Here is a 17,594-nt window from a genome sequence, read left to right as displayed (position 1 = left end):
CCTACAGACAGAGAGGTATTCTTATTGATGTCAATTGCACAGACTGCACTTGATCTTCCACACTCTTCAACACCATAACAGAAGTTTATTTTATAAAGCACATGCTTGTCTGTATCAATTGCTTCCCATGTATAACTGAAAAGAGAAAAAAAAAAAATCTGTCAGCTGGTATTCATAGCCTGCACTGCAGTCCTCTAGACACTAGGCCCTGAAATAACCAAGTCATAAAGCTAAGAGCACAACTTACTCGAGTTTCACATTTGTGTTCTACATGCATAAATACCAGAAATAATTGCTATTTTGTCACAGCCAAGAACAAAACAGATTTAATCACAGAGGAGGGTATATCAAGTCCATTTTCCTCTTTCTTGAACATCCAACCACCCATTCTTTCCCATCAAACCTCTGTGAAAGCCACTCTGACTGGGAATATCACAGGCAGTAAACCTTTTTCCTTGGGAGCGTGACGACAAAACTTCTCAAACATCTTTGGCAGGCTGCACACTACTGCACTTCAGCAATACCCAGTGACAGTGGCAGAAGTGCTAAGCCTGAGTGGCACAGAACAGCCAGTCTCATCCTGCATGCAAGCAGCAGAGCCACCTAACCAGGGTCAAAACTGGGGGTGAGATTCTCGCACCATTCAGACTGCAAAATGCTAATAATGCTTATAAGGGCCTAGCTGCATCTCTATGCATTTTACATATATCTAGCTGAATATTGAAAAGACAGTTTCTCAAAGGTGTGTCAGAAGCTGGAAAGCAAGCAGAGCTATCCGCAAGAGACTGTGGAAGTTCACACTAGCCAGCTACAGGCATTTCAGAAAGTTAGTTGTCTAAAAACTGATAAATGAACTTGAAGCTCTGGTTAATCAAAACGGGGAATAAATGAGAGTAACAGAAGAAAAAAAAAAAGTTAAACGCAGCGTAGTTCAGTGGCAGAGCAAGGATTCGCCTCCCTCATAGCAGGCACTCAGACTGCAGAGAGATGTGGTCAGCTACATGACACGGCAGCACCCAGGTCAGCTAGCTGGGAGTCAGGAGCTGTTTAGACAGCCTGGCTTACTGGCACGGCGCTCTGGCCAAGCTCTGTTAAAAAGGCATGGCTCAGTAAACATGTGCTGTCAGCTTGGCTCAGCTCCACCTCTTCTGGAGCTGGCAGCAGCCTGCATCCTCTGGACAGTACTGATTTTTGCAACATAAGATATTACCCAGCTTCCCTTCTATCCCAAGTGGAAACTTTAGTAGGATTTAATACAGAGATAGCACAGCAGAAAACTGAGGATGGCACAGTGACTTCGTAGGTATTCCTATTATTTACACAGGGTTTAATACATCTGACCCACAGAAGTATGTTTCTTAATCTACAGATGAGTACTATATGCACTAAGGGAGATCAGCTACCCCCTCTCAGCTCTCAAGAAATTAGAAGTTGACCAGTAGCTTCACCCACCAGGTTTGCTTGCCTTAATTCCCAACTCACAGGTGCTGTACCACTTGATGTTATCATACCCCAGACCCCCACCAGGAAGAAAATCCATTCCTGTTCCACTCTGCAGCCCAGTTTTTGGGTGAGGAAGGGGCAACAGCAGTTCAGCTACTTTACCCTAGATTTTGAATCCTCTGAGAACTCTACTCAAATCCAGTGCATCCCATCGCTAATCAAAGCCAGCATTAAGATACCACATATTTCCCCATTTAATTACTGGCTACAGGGTTCTTAGCTTCCCTGTACTAGAGCAGACATATTAATTTCAGTCTGTTAATGGCTGGAACAAGTTAGGGACAACTATGAGAGAGTTCTCTCTGTAAACAAAAAAAAAAAAGGAAATCTTTACATCCTAATTATATTAGGATATAAAGGCTCAAATATAATAATATCAGCCTCAAAAAATAACTTACCAGGTACTGAGTCATACCCAAAACACCGACAGAATTATTTTTTCATCAGATTCAAGGACTATGTCTCAATCCTAGGCAAACACTTGACATTATTCTTTCCTCATAAGCAGGTAGAACTGACATTTTACAATCATACTGATTAGTTCTCTGAGCTATTTTATTGTATTTCTAAAGTGGATAAAGACAATCCCAATGCAGGATGATGATGAGAATTAAACCACAGTACAGAATAACCAAAGTTCAGCTACAGGAGAAAAGCCTGACAAGACAAAAAAAAAAAAAAAAAAAAGAGAAGAACCTGACTCTAGCTTCAAGGTATTAAAACTAAAGCCAGTTTTACCTCCAGAAGAAAATGCATTTCAATCAAAACACAATTTCTTCACAACGAAGGCCCAGAAAGTTAGCATTTCAAGGAAGAATCTCAAGGGTTCCAGTACTCTCTTTTTTGACTGGTTTTGAAAAACAAAAAGGTAACATTCAATACTAAGGTACAAAATTTTTGATCAAGCCAGTGTTCTTCAGCACAGGTTTTGTTTGTTTATCCTTTTTTTGAGAACTTGCAAGTTAAAATCTGTCTGTGAACTGAATGAGAATCCAAGTCCTTCACACACCGGAATTATCACTCTCCGAGAGGTTAAGGGGTTTGCTTTCCATGTTATGAACCAGAGGAAATCAACATCTTCAAGTCAGTTCACCCACACACCAGAAGAAAAGACAAACAAGATTAGCAGCTTACAGAACCGAAGCAAAGCAGTCACTGGAGCCAGCCCTTCTCTCTGCCCTTTCACAGGCTGCTGGACAGGGAAGGCTGGGGTGTCCTTCAAAACAGTCCACAGAAAGGAAATAAGAAATCCCACATTTAATCATGTTCCAAACCACAACTTCGGTGGCACCCAAAAATGAAAATCTAATGCAGTTTCAGAGTAGTATTACTTTCAAGGAAGTTCACAGGACTTTTTTTCTTCTTCCTAATGGGTGGGAGGAGCAGGCAGGGAGTAACAGCAGGCTGGATGCAGCCTAAGCATCTGTTCTCAGAGACATGCAAAATACAATTTCACAGTAAAAGCAAGAATTGTTTCTCTCACAAGTAAGACTTTTGGCATTAAATCAGTGCCTGGGAATAGTTTCAAGTTGCTTGTGCTCCACTTTCCAATAAGATAAAAGCTGACCTCTCCACTGCATCCCATAATAGAAATTGTCTGTTGGCAATGGCATCACCCATCCTGACTATGGCATCACCACGCAGACTGGCTTCCTCCAGCTGCTCAGCACTCACCTCCACCAGCAGTGATGCCTCATGTAATTATCCCCTCACCAGGGCCAGCCAAAATTATCTTGTCTGAAGGGCTTAAGCCATACCAGATTCAATGCAGTTGAACTAGTTTAGGGAGCTGTTATACCAGCAGCTTTAAAAAGCAGGAGCCTTGGTCACGGGGTGGGATGTGATGCACACTCTATCCAGGGAGCTCAATACAGCTGCTGCCTCGCAGACGACCCCATTCAAGCAGCCACTTCTGTTGCAGTTCAAGATCTGAGCTCAAACATAGCATCTGCCTTGATCAAAACAGTCAAACAGTTATTTTTACTGAACTCACAACATGACCCCTGTTTCCAGATAAACCCAACCGTGGACTATCCCACAGTTAAACGCCTGAAACATACACCCACATAAATCCCCCGAGGGCAAGCTCTCCTCCTCTCCCCTCCCCTTCCTGCTGCTGGCCCCAGTGCCCGACACAAGCTGGACACAGGGATTGCCCTCTCTCAAAATTAACTCGGCAAAAACAACAGGTGCATGCGCATGTGTGTGGAGAGGGGACTGCGCCTGGCCAGCTCCTAGTCTGGCTCGCAGCGGTTGCTGGCCCTGCCCCAGCAGCAGGCAGGCAAGCAGGGAGGATCTACTGCTGCAGGCAGCGCCAACCCAGGCCACTGTTGAAAGCAGTTGTGCAAGCAAGGTCCCAACGAGTGACAGGGAATAACCTTGCCTGCAGGTCAGCCTTTCCAGCTACCTAACTTTGTTTTTTAGAGACCGAAGCAACAGCATGAAAAAGAAAATTAAACTACTTTTCAGAAAGTCGTAAGATCAAAAGAGTGCTCTGCATTTTTTTTTTAACAAAGCAAAGAGCAACTCATAGAAAAATAACACAGGAAAGGAAAAAGCAAGTATATTTTACCTTGTGAATCAGTAGCGCAGGCACCGAAGTCAGACAAGATGCAGGTGGCTAACGGCTGTCACAGCACGTGCATCCCCACGCCAGAGCCGCTTTGAGGTCTGAGGACTACTGAACCACTTCAAGTGCAACAGAGCACCAGAAAGACTATTGCTCCCATTCTCATAACCACATTCAGGTTTTTGGTTTTCAAGCTCTTACCCAAGGGATAACTGCCAGGAAGAGCAGCACACTCTGCTCCAAACAGCTGTAAAGTGTACCGACAAAGAAACACAAGTTTGGTCTCTGGGGACTGCATCGAACTGGCTCATTTTGCTTAAAGAGTGTTACACACACAACTCGGCACAGACACAAGGCAACCTACAACCACAGAGTTGGAATCCATATGAGATTATTCATCTACACAAGTTTGCACCCAGCAACTCCTCAGCTATCAGAACACTGCAGAGATTAAACTATTAAGTGTGGCTAACATTTTAGCACAAATATGTAAAGAAACTTCTACGACACAGCAAGCTCTCCTTACAGAAAATGAGAGCTTGAATGGCACATGGTACAGAGCTATCACTATGCTTCAAGAGCTTTTTAATGCACCCCTATTCATACTTAGCTCCGTCACCTTTTCCAACCATCACGCAACACTAACACTGCATGTCTTCAGGCAAGCGTTCTTCCATATGCATCCTGTGTAATAGCCTTACAGTTACACCACAAGCTGTTCAGCTTTCTCCATCTGAAAGACATGTGGTCTTTCATGCTACACTAAACCACACCTACTACATCATTTTACAGACTGCTTAAGAAAAAGGATAGCATTTTGAAGTTCAAGTGCGCAAGAGCTATAAGGAAGCCCATGTGCTGAGAAATCACATTCAAACCATTATAATGGCAGCTTCCCAGGCATGTGAAGCAACCACGCACGTATGCAAATAAGACCAGTAATTACTTATTTATGACATCTCCCAGTTAAATATGTCAAAGCACTTAATAGAGCTGAGCAGTTCACCTAAAGGTCACCTGTCTGTACTCAGCACGTGCTTCTTCACCGAGGCTAAGCTGAACACTAAAGCCAGGGCTTCCAGTGGCCCACAAGAGCACAACTGTGGTTTCACAACAACAGCTGAAGAGACAGTGTTTGAATGAATAGAACTGTACATACATACAGTCAACTGTAGGAGTTGCATTATTAAAAACTATAACATTAAACGTAAAGTCAACTTAATACCACCAAAGTTGGAAATTCTTCATAATAGCAATTATGTGATGTACAGTAGTCGGAGTTTTCCTTCCACTCACAAGCCCAAAAGTTATAGAACTCATACACAAACTCCTACCCTTGCAAGGGGGCAAAAACATTACCTGTCATCAAATCATCTCTCATCCAGGGTAGATTATCAGGCAAAAGAGCATGCAGAGGAGGCAGCTGGAATTTGCTGCTCTACCATCACACTTGAAACATTTCCTGCCATTTTTTCACAGGGGAAGGAAAGTTTTACAGTAACTTCCCTGATGTTACATGGAAGGTGAAGCCAAATTGTCTAGCTTTCTTTTGTTTTTCAAGTAGATTGAGTTAAAGAACAGTTCACAAAATTAACTCCAGAATTTGTTTCTCCTGTGTTGTCACATGAAAGATGTATGGGGAAGAAAGAAAAACAGGGCAATAGGCCAAACCGGCTAGTAGCTTCCTATATCCAGCCAGTTCCCTGTATCCTTTCCGAGGTGCTCATACAATCAAGGAGCAGCAATCCTGGAGACCTCTCTACACAAAAGATAAAAAGAGAATTCCAATTGCAAGTCACACAACAGCACAGTCAGCTGTCGGAGTACAAAGGAACAAAGAAGAAAGCATGACAAAACCAGTTACTACAATCCATGACATTAGAAAAAGTTTCAGAGAACAAAAGCTTGTCTTCTTCTCCCAGACTGTCCAAGCATACCAGCACTATGTACAGCAGCAGTACACAAAACAAGCAATGAAAACCACTAACTCAAGTTTAAGTAGCCCCATGCCGCAGTTCTTGCGCAAAACTGTTTTGACACCTTTCCCTCTTCCTGCAAGACAGCTTTCCTAACCTGGGTATCATTCTAGTCTTTCAGAGGAGAGTCAGCACCTTTTCTAATGCCCAACATTTGCCCTCCTTGCCCATCTTTTGACATTCCCACACCAGACAGAAGCTGCTGCAGCTTCACCAGCCACACAATCAGGACACTGCTTTCATAACACTTGTAAAAGAAATTCAAACCTTGTTTTGAGGCAATGCAAAAATAGGTTGGTCAGGGACTTGTTCTGCATACTCATGTTGTATCATTTGGCTCAGACACCACCTAGCAGTGCATCTGAATTACCTAACTGCATCACCCCTCACTTGGTAGCTTTTCCACAACTGTGCCTGAGATGACACTTCATCACCAACCTCCCTGGGGTCTTCCCACCTGTCAGACTACAAGTCCTTTTTTCCTTTATCCATTTTAGATTAGTAGGCCTAATCCCTTCAAAGCAGTTTTTCCCACAATGGCACAATAGCAAGTACACGTTTTTGAAGCAGACCATCTTAAAAGGAGAACTGCTGATTGTGCTATCTATTCACAAATTATTTTTCGCTTGCTGGTAATAAAGGAAAACTAACTGAATTCATTTGCATCCAAAAGGAGACTGCACAGTCTCCCGATGGCACTCCCAAATACTCCTGTAGTTGCAAACAATACCAAGATAGACACTGACGGGATTTAATGCTATTCCCAAAACGGGAACTGTTTGACAATCAAACCAGTTAGGGCAGGAGGGTTTTTACAAAAAAAAAAAAAAAAAAAAAAAAAAAAAATCATTAGAGTCAGAGGAGTTAAATTCTTTCCAGGAGCCACACAAGTTTCTCATCTCTGGCTCAATTCTACAATTAGGGTGGTCACCTCACAAGGTCATTTTTGCCACTCTAAGGGGTTTATTTTGCAAGCAAACCTACTTCTTCCCTTTTTAAGAGGATCATACCCCAGATTCCACCACGAGGAAAGCCCATTCCTTCCAGTGACCCAGCCTCTGCCCTCAGCGCTACAACCACCATGTCATATCGGTGCCTGCCCAGTGCCCTCGATTGAGGGGGCTACTCCTGTACCGCCTCCTCTGGCTAAAGTCACAGACTGGGAAGACACTGTTGCCAGACTCAGTTCATGGCTGAATCAGAGCAAGAACGTGCCAAACCATGAAGAATGGTGCCACTTCCACATAGCACTTCTCGTTTCTCAAAGCCTTCTTAACTCACCTGTAGGTAACTTAACGGCATTTGGCGACATCCTTACCAAAAAGGCGACTCCCAAGTGACGCCCCTTCCAAACCACTTTGCGTGTTTCCACACTAGAACAGACACAGTGGCACAACCCAGGAGTCCTGACCACAGGCGACTCCGACAGAGCAAGTCTCCGCAGCCTCTCACCTGCGGACCTGCTGTGCCCACAGAGTCCCACACCACGAGGTCCCCGGGGGGCAGCTGGGCGCCGCCGGCTCCCCCGGCCCGCCGCCCCCTGAAGCGGCTCCCGCAGCCCCACGGCCCCCCCATCGCCGCGCCGCGCTCGCTGCGGACCAGGCTCGCTCTTCAGCCCGCGAACAGCCGCCCGCCCCGCCGCCGGCAGCGCTCCTCGGCCCGACCCACGCCGGACCAAGCGGCCAACAGCCCCGCTCGGGCCGCCCCGAGCACCGGGCTCGCCCCGCCGAGCCCCCGGGCTGGGCTCCCGCACGCCCCGCTCGCTCGCACGCGGCCCCGCGGAGGGCAGGGGCGAGCACGGGCGCCGGGAGACGTCCACCCCCCGCGCTCCGCCGGCTACAGCCGCTCCCCGCGGGAGCCCCCTCGCCAGCCGCCCCGTCCCACCGGCCGCCCCCCGCCGCCCACCTGCACAGGTCCCGGTAAAAGTCGCTGAGGGCCGCGGCGGCCCCGCCGCCTGCCCCCGGCCGCAGGGGCAGCGCCAGGAGGACGAGGAGGAGCGGGCCGAGCGCGGCGGCGCGGGGCCGCGGAGGCGCCGTCCGGGGAGCGGCGGGTGCCATGGGCGCAGGCCGGGCCGGGCCGGGCCGGGCGGACGCGGCTGCCCCGGGACGTCAGGCGGCGCCGGCGACCAGCGAGACGTCATGTGACCACCGCGCGCCCGCCTCCCGATCATGTGACCGCCGTCATGTGCGGGCGCGGCGCTCACATGATGCGCCCCCCTCGGCTGCCGCGGGGTGGGCGGAGCCTCCCGCCTCCCCCCACACCCGCACCCCACCCCCGGCCCCGCACGTGCCCGGCGCGCCCGTTACGCGGGCTCAGCGCTGCGCCGCGGCCCGGCCCGTGAGGCGGGCGGGTGCGTGAGGGCCGGCAGCCTGCGGCGCCCCCGCTGCCCGCTCCCGGGAAGCAGGATGCCCTCCCTCAGCGTCCCCCGCGCCTGCCTCAGCCCTGCTGCCCGCCTCAGCTGCCGCACGGGCGGCTGCGGGGACGGGTCATTCCTCCCGGGGCACGCCGGCGTCGGGCCCCGCTGGCTGCTGCCGGGAAGGGGATTCGGGGCCTTGCGCTGTGCCTGGCGGCGGGCAGCCCTTTGGGGGGCGCGGGGTGTGCAGCGGTTCACCCTGTGGGCCGTGCCGTGGTGGCCGAGTGGGAGACACGCTGTGCGGTGCGGGGTTTCAGTTACTCAAAATGCGCTGTGAAGTCTTGGGAGCGACCGGGAAACTAAAGCCATTAGGGATGGAGACCGAGGAGGCAATCACAGGGACGCCGTTATATATATTCTATATATAGAATTCCTACTACGGCAGGAAGGCTGGCGCGGTGTGGAAATTCTCCCCGTTTCAAACTGAAGGCGTGAAGGGGCTTTCGCAAGGCAGCGGCCTTGTCAGGGGGAGGTGGAACATACTGTCCTGCCACCTCTGCCTCCTAGGCTCCTGAGAAGAGCCAGCTGGCCCAGAGTTTGTATGATAGATTATTTCTGGGATTTAAGAAATTTTAACTACACAGGGCTTAAGATTCAGAAGTGGGGCTTGGCATGTAATTTTTATGAAACTGCAGTTAGGAAAAGCACCTTTGAGAGCAGGAGCAGGCGTAACAGCGGGGGGAATAAAAGAAAACTAGAAATTACGCTCTTTAAACAGCTGTGTTGCTTGTATGAAGAAATTCTGTTCACAAACTAGGAATGCTTTACAGAAGTCATTTGCAGAAAGAAATACAAAAAGCCTACAACTGAAATAGTTTCTGTTTTTCTTGCCCTGTTCCCTAGCATCCAAAGGAGTAAGACAGCACTGAAGATCTGCCTCTATGGCAGTTTAGCCTGATTCCAGGCTGCCGTGATCTGCTCCTTTCCTCCTGCTTTCCGTCAGTTACATATTCCACTTGCCTTGGTTTCAGTAACATTAGTTCTGCAGCAGGGCAGTCAGCTGGCTAAAGGTGCTGGTCTGGCTGAAAGCTAACATTATTTTCATTGCTCTGTGTAAGTTTAAGCTGTACTAGTTGCCTGACTTACTTGGCTCACTGCACAAACACTGACACAAGCTCACAAAGGGGGAGAGGAAGGCACAGCTGGTGCTGCAGGGGGAGGAGGCCCCCAGTATGATCAGCTTTAGTTCCTGCAAAATTTTATGCAACCAGAGAAGCCAGAAGTTACAGCTCAAGTCAAGACAGTTGTTCCCAGCTGCCACACAGCTTCAGCCCCCAGTCCCCTCTACCTGTATGCGTGCACAAGATGTGCTGGTACTTGTGCAAAGCTGCTCAGCAAAATTCAACTCATTGGTCCAACAGAAAAAAATCACCTGCTGAAAAAAAAAAGGAATAGTTTTCTGCTGGTTTAGCAATTGTAGCATCTTGGTGAAGCAATGAATCCTGCTACAAGTGCAAAGCAGGAAGAGAAAGCGGGTAAAGAAATGGACCATATTTGTTGGCCTGTTAACCTGTAGTGGCAACTTAGCTTTTAGAGGTATCACAGCATAACCTAACAGCAATGTTCTCAGCTGACGAAGAGAGGAAGACCTTCAATCTTTGTGCTGGAAAGAGAGTTGTTACATGAAACAATAATCAATCTTTGTTCAGAACCTAAAAAAAAATTAATGAAAAGGACTGGGTAAGTGCTGTTATCCTTGGCAGTTTTCTATTACTATATGATGGATTATTGCAAACTCTTGCTCTTTTTTTTTTTTTTTTTTTAGCCTTCAGTGGATTCCTTAAAGCTCAAAATCTGATTACCCAAAGTTCCCTGTTGTCTGCTTTTAAGACTCCGGCCTGTATAATTTAAAGATAAGCTTGATGGCACGAACTCAAAGGCTCACAAGAAGACAAAAGCAGTAGACAAAAGGAATACCAAGTCTATTATTTCTGCGTCTCTTAAACTTTACTGATCTGCTGGCAGTACCAGCATCACTCACTCTAGACAGAACAGTGCAAATACCTAAGACTTACTGGTAAATTCTGTCTCTGCTTACCAAGCTGAATTAAAAATGTAATGACCAGAAAGTTCACCACAGACAGCAGTGCAGACAGACATACTGTAGCTTCTGATTCCATCATCTACTTGAGTTTCTGCAAAGAGAGCTTTATTCCTGACACAAATTTTGTATACATTTAAGCATGTGACTCCACTAAAGACAACATGTCTGCTCACCTTGCTGACATTGAGTATAAAGATCTGCAATGTCAGGGCCTGGCAGTGCAGAAACAGGTAATTTCAGTTATCTGATAAGAGCTAATTCAGTGGTTTACTGACAAAAGAATGAAGGAGTTCATACGCCTTACATTCTTCATTCTGCATACTGCTTTCTATGAGTAGGCCCCTATATTTGCACAAGGCTCAGAGACTTCAGAGCAGTTTCTTTGCATACAGAGAAAAGTATGTGAACAACTACCTAACAAGAAAGAAAGACATTGAAATGTCAGGAAAAAAATCCCAGTTGGACAGGAAAAAAACCCAGAAATTCTGCTTTCATCTGCAGTACTAATACATGTGCATCAACCTAACAATGAATCAAAGTTGCAACACAGCAAGGGTAGCCATGGAGCTGCAGAAATACTGAAATATACATTGTAAATACAAATACCTTTAAAATAAAATTATAAAGTAAAAGTTTGCAGATTTCAATCCTGTGACTGTTTCCATTTCCTGTATATTTTCCTTAACTTTTATAATCTGGGGGATCCAGTGGTTCTCTCAAGATCCATGGAATTTCTCCCATGTTTAAAGCTATCTACAGGAATAAAAATTGGTGGGAGCTATGCGTCAGTCATCTTTGTATCCTAAACTACGTTCTGCAAGTAGGCAGGAATGTTTCATTCTGAGTATCGTTTATAAATAATAATTTAAATATTTACCACCCATGTTTAATGATAGTGTCATCTCGGCTAACTGGCTAGCATGGCACAGTGCTAAAATATTCTGAAATGAAATCTCCTAGTCTTACCTTTTCCTTTTCCTCAGCAGAGGCTCAGCATGACGACTGCTAGTTAAGTTGCAGTAAATCCCAGTACACCTGAAACTCATGCTGAAACTTCCAAGTTATGAATGGTTTTCAGTAGGCAGCATATCATGAATAGGTGATGAATATATTGGGCCTTTAGGATTCTTCCTTACAACTTGCCAGGCGTCAAATGTCACATCATTTCATGTTCTTCTGATTCACAGTCTTGCTTCACGTGGCCAGTAGCAGCTGTGCAGTGCAGGCTGGCTGAGAGGCAGATTGTTTCTACTCTTACTCTCAGTTCTGTTCCCTTAACACTCGTATCTGATGCCTTTTCAAAAAACAGGAACAAAAACTCTTTCAGAATCCAGAGCTGGTTTTATATTGGATTGTGGGAAATTCTTTCTTTTGTGAGGTTTGGACAGTTTATTTCTAGCTGTACGTAAGCTACACTATAATAAAGTAATAATGTTTGTACTTTGTGAAAACTTCATAAAGCTCTTGCATGGAGCTGTACTGTTCTTCAGAACAGAGGCACTGCTCACCTGGTGGTTCTCTCGTCTTTCCCTTTTTCTTGCTTGCTAAACCTAAACTTTAGTCTTCCTAATCTTGCACCCATTTCCATTATTTCTGAATGTTCCTTGTTCTTTTTGCTGCTCATTCAGTCTTCCATCAGTTCTCTAATTCTTTCTACTCCTTTTCCTTCCTTTTCTGCTCCACTAATACTCTTCCGTATTTCTTTCCCTCTAGCAGTTCTCAAAGGCAAGCTCTTGATAAGGGTTACCTCCTGATTTGTTATGATGAGTCATCCTGCTTTATAACAAATTAAAGTCAGACTGTTGAGGAAAACCATGTCTGATGATCTTGTTTCTCAGACTTAGGTTTAGGCTTCCCAATGCAGTTAGAGAGATAATTAGTGACATTTCCTAACCTAGCTGATATTGTTCAAGGAAACTGTAAAAGGATACCAACTTGGTCTAAACACGTTGACTTTATTTGAAATCTTTGTCTTGTTGGGAAGGTCCTTACATGCTGTATGTGGTGTATGCACTAAAAAGGGCCCTGTTCTGTACTGTAGCTTAGGAGATGGCCCTCGTCAAGGCCGTTCTTGAGTCATTGCCTAGGCAAGTCTATAGCAGCTTTTTTGTATTCCTCTGTCTCTTTTCACATCTTTGGTCTAGCTTTTGAGAAATATGACTCTTGGCTATTTTTGCTTGGGTGACAACTCAGTGTTATAATGATGAAGGATCTGATTCACCAGCTAGGGCGTAGGTTACTCGGTGGACTTGCACTAAGCAGAGCAAGAACTGTAAAATATAAATCACTTCACCAGAGTAAACCAATGGCACTTTCATTGGTAGTCAATGAAATTTCACTAGCACAACTTCTTTATGTCACAGTAATATGATTTGATTTCTCTGCTAATCCTGTTTCATTTGAAGCACCTACTAGAAATTTATCACAAACAATTTAACCTCAAAGCACCTTACCAAGACAGTAAATGTAGAGTGAAAGACTGTTCAGTGTTTTAAACCTTGTTACCCAGTCCTGGGCACTTCTACTTCAGTGTTGCTCTTCACACTTCGGTCTGTTCTCCCAGAAGCTTTTCTCTTTGTGGCCATCTCTGAGCTAGCCACCATCCTTCGGGGTTCTGTGACCTGTGCCGATACCAGACGGGCACACAGCGCAAAACTGCGAGGTTCCCAGAGAGCATTCTGTCAGACCAGCAGATGTAAGTGTGGTGGTACTAAACACAGCCCCCACTTGCAAGGCAGGCTTTGGAAATGAAAGTGTCTCCAAATGTATTTGTTATTTCAGAATTATTTTCTGACAGTTCCCTCTATTCTGCTCCTGACTTAGATTTGTCAGCAGGCTCCCAGGCTGCTATATGTTGTCATTACCCATGTACTCCAAAAATATCACCATCTCTTTCCAAATATGATAATCTATCATGTTTTACTCTCCAGTGACTTGATCTTTCCAATCACTTTTTAAATTCTGGAGATTAAGTGTTTCCCTTTCCTGCAGCTGGGACCTCATCTGTAACATGGTTACCTCATGGTTAGTTGCAGCTCAGCACAAAAGGATGTGATAATGCTCCCTCACCTACCATAGCTGAAAACAGTTGTGGTTCCTCTGCTGCAAGAAGTGCAAGCTGGTACAAAATATATAAAGACCACTTGCCATGGCAAAAGCCTGCAGGTGTCTCTTGTGGAGCTGAAGTGAATAAATGAAACTTCTTACGTCTGGAAGACTTACTGCTCCACCATGTTGTATGTTTATTCTGAGACAATAAGATGCTTTTCTTTTTTTAATTCAGTAGTTACTTCACCTAATTTGTTAGTGCTATATATGGCAATAAGTTGCCATCTGTTGCATCTTGATTGTCATAAGATAGCTGATAAATTTCTCCTTTTTTCCTGGCTCTGCGTAGTGTGGCTTCTCTTTCCCTTGTAACTGAAGGAGACTAAAATGAAAATGCCATCATCACCATCACACTTAAATATTAAGAGACTTCATACACAGCAGAGAAATGACCAAACTGGTTTTGTTTAAAGAATCAAGGCTCAATCTACTTTTTCTTTCTTTATATTCATCTCAGGGGAAAGAAGCTATGCAAGACATTTCTTGCATAATGTGCTATTTGTGGAGGGCTAAAATATGTGGCATACATTATTCAGTTGATTCTGCTATCGCCCTGTCTTGCTAGAATATATTTATATATTCTGTTCATGTATACACTTTTGTTTTCGTAGCCACATTCATAAATATGTTTAGATCAATATTAAATGTCTTCTACATATGCATTTTACTTCCATTACATATGTCTGTAAACCATTTTAAGATATCTGAAGTAGAAGAATAAGAGATAAGGTTACATATAAACTCATTTAGAAGAAAAGTAATAATCTGTTTCTTTGATAATAGATACCACATTTCCCTGTATGCTTTATATTCACAAGTTGCTGAAGAAGATAGGGTAGAGAAAATTAAGTAGCAATAGCAATGTATATATGAAGGCCTGGTTAAGTCATTACAGGATTAATGCCAAATAACAATATTGTATAAATGGTTCAATTAAAGATTCACATTAGATTATAATAATGGATTGCCATGTAGATCACAAGACAGGAAAAATATCTCCAAACTGCACTGTTTTGAGTTGGTAATATCTCCACCTGAGTCAGTGGAAGTAATCCGGATTTTCCTTACCTTTTTTCAGTCAGAACCTGAGTTAAATGGACAGAACACATGTAGATATGAATGTGAATGTGCTAAGAAATATGCGTCAGATCGACATGGAATGACAACTGTCTTGAAGAGTTTGCTGGCATTTTCTGAGGTACTGACACAAAATTTAAAGGTATAATAAATGTTATCATGGGAAAGAAAAATCTTACAGTTCACCCTTACTGAAGTGAATAAAAACTGTGATGGAAGATTTACCAGTGATAAATACTGATAGTTCATGACAGTTATTTCCTTAGCAGCTGAAATAAAGTAGTAGTAGGAAATATCATGTATGTTCTGTCCCAAAATAGGACGGAAGGTTTGTGCCACACAAGAGAGAAAATAGTTTTCTTTGTGTATTATTTGCCTTAACTTTCACCTTCACAATGTTCTAATGTGCATTCCAGACCCAGAGCATGGGCTCCCAAACAGGTGTTGGCGGAGCTGCTGGTTTCTGATGTGCTAGCACTTATTTGTCTTTGAAGCCTTCAGTAAAACTACTTGGAGGGATTTTCTGCATCTTTTCTGCTTGGCGCTTCACACAAAGCAATAATGAGGAGACTGATACTGTGTTTGATGATAGGCAGCGGTACTGAAAGTTTGTTCAATCCTCTTGGCAGTGTTTTGTTATCCAAATGCTACAGGAGGGACACAATCTCATGAACATGACCAAGAGAAGAAAGTAATGGCTGCAGCAACTCTGAGTAGACAGGGTAGAAGGCATCCGGTCTCTGCAGAATTTTACAAGTCTTATGCTAAGGATCAGACTGGAGGGAAGTATGAGCAGACTACACAGCAGGAAACTCAGGATGGATAGAAAGATGAGAGATGCATGGCATGTATTTTGCTGTGACTGCCTAAGGACTTAACACAGCTGTGCTGTAGGCTTAAAGTCTTCTGCTGTAGGGGTTAAGCAAGGAAGAACCCACAGGATGGCACATAGTGGCTGAATGATGCTTTGGGACCTTCCCAGACAGGGAAAAGTACAGATAAAAGTTTCTCAACACTGAAGGCTCCTAAGAAACAGAGGCCAGTGTTGTGGTCAAAAATATGTATGCTAACAGATAAATGAGTCAAAAGAGAGCTGATAATAAAGAATATAGTTAGCGAACAGAGCTATATTTACAGAGGACCTCAGCCATGCCATGGTTAGCAATAGAGACATTGTTCATTGCTCCAACACTGGTCTGACTGGCCCAGCCTGTCCCTTGGCTAGGGGCAGGTCCCTTCCAGGCCTTGCCCAGGGGAAAAATTATCAAAATTACTCAAAACAAAAATAACTGGTTGTATATATTTATTTTCACCAAAATAATTACACTTTGCTATACTATTTAATTGAGTATTTTCAGTGACCTTAGGGTATGTGTTCATCTGAAAATCTTCACGCGTAATAAAGAGAACTTTTTTCCTATAAATAACATTTTAAAGTTATATCTGAAACAAATATGTCACTCTTTGAGTCAAAAAATAAATCCAGGTAGACCAAAGACAACATAGAGCATAAAGCACCCTCCTCCAATGCATTTAAGCAAATGTTTTTTTCTTCTGAGATAGAACAGTGGCACCAGGGTGTTCACTCCATCTTCTGCACATAGCTGTTAAAAGTTCTACATCTCTTTGTAGACTCTTTGTACATAAAAATACTTGCTTCTATAAATATTTTAATTTATTCTTTACCTCAACAATCTGTTACTTTTTATTATTAGAATTACCATTTATTTGCTATACTGTCCAACTGTGAAGGCCCATATTTATCATAAAGTAAATTCTTAAAGGGATCAATACTTAAAGTTAACTGCTATTCCAGAGACACTTTGTGTGCAGCTCCAAAAAAAAAAAAAAACCCACAAAAAAACACAAAACAAACCCAAACCCCAAAATTAGCTTCTTAGTGGTGTTAGAATACTAGAATCCAAGTAAGAATTTATTTCTCCTACCACTGAGGACAAACCTTCAAGGTGACCATGAAATACTAAGGTACAAACTATAGAGGAAATATAAGTAGACAGTGTTAGTCATAGAAAAATAACAGCAAATTGGAGAAAGATTGGGATAAAAAACAAATTTACGTGTTAGTAACAATGTAACAAATTAACATGTTAGTCTAGATTTCAAACCTATGGACTAACATTTCAGTTGGAAAAGAAAAAAATTTTGTTGTTGTTTTCTGCATCACCAACTGCCCAGCCAAGGTGCTGAGGGAGGTCAAAGATGCTCTGAAGGCAGTGCATGGGGCAGTAATGCAAGGCAGGGGCTACCCCACGCTAAAGTGACTGTCATGTCAAAGTGTGGGCCAAGGCAGCTGCTTCAGATAGTCAGTGACTCTCCATGGCTGGTGCAGGGGCTGGTGAGGAGAAAAGCATCCCCTGACTTGACTAAGTAGCATATAGGACCTGGTTCAAATGCCACTGTGAAAACATTGCTGCACTGTAGCTTCTATAATATATCCAGATCCTTGCAGGAGTGACAAAATCATGGACAATTGTACTCAGTGTCAATAAAGGAGCTTCTTAAAAGCATGGAGATTTATTTTTAAAGAAGGAAGTTGAAGGGGAAATAGCTTTTGGGAGGTACAAGAGAAATCTGTTTAATCCCAAGTGGCACAGACAGGTTGATCAGAATAGATTGTTCTTGTTCATGAGTTTTTTCCAATACAAGAATTAAGGGCATTAAAAGATCTAGGTGGTGGCAGCTTAAAACTACCTAAGGGAGGATATTTTTCAGGAAACATTTAATTAAGCTGTGAAAGAGTGTTGTAGACATAAAAAACTTGTATGGCCTCCAGTGGAGGTCAGATGTATTTATCGAAGAGAAGTCCATTGAAAGTTACCAAATAAAAAGATTTCTAGACTGGGAAGTTTCTGAGCTGATAACTGTTGAAACTTGGAGAGGATG

At 44.0% G+C, this 17,594-nt stretch overlaps 1 protein-coding gene across 1 annotated transcript in view; it reads right to left on the bottom strand.

Annotated features, from left to right (window-relative positions):
- Positions 1 to 8,120, bottom strand: part of IGF2R (insulin like growth factor 2 receptor) — a 60,804-nt gene extending 52,684 nt beyond the window's left edge. The window contains exons 1-2 of the mRNA XM_037392932.1: positions 7,954 to 8,120; positions 2 to 135 (exon numbers count right to left, since the gene is read on the bottom strand). Of these exons, the coding sequence (XP_037248829.1) occupies positions 2 to 135; positions 7,954 to 8,105 (286 nt within the window). The 5' untranslated portion in view covers positions 8,106 to 8,120. The remainder of the gene's footprint in view (position 1; positions 136 to 7,953) is intronic.
- Positions 8,121 to 17,594: the final 9,474 nt, after the last annotated feature.

This window comes from Falco rusticolus, chromosome 6 (assembly GCF_015220075.1).
Source record: "Falco rusticolus isolate bFalRus1 chromosome 6, bFalRus1.pri, whole genome shotgun sequence".
Lineage (NCBI taxonomy): Eukaryota > Metazoa > Chordata > Aves > Falconiformes > Falconidae > Falco > Falco rusticolus.
The sequence above is the reverse complement of the archived record's forward strand: the minus strand, read 5'-3'. Positions and strand labels throughout refer to the sequence as shown.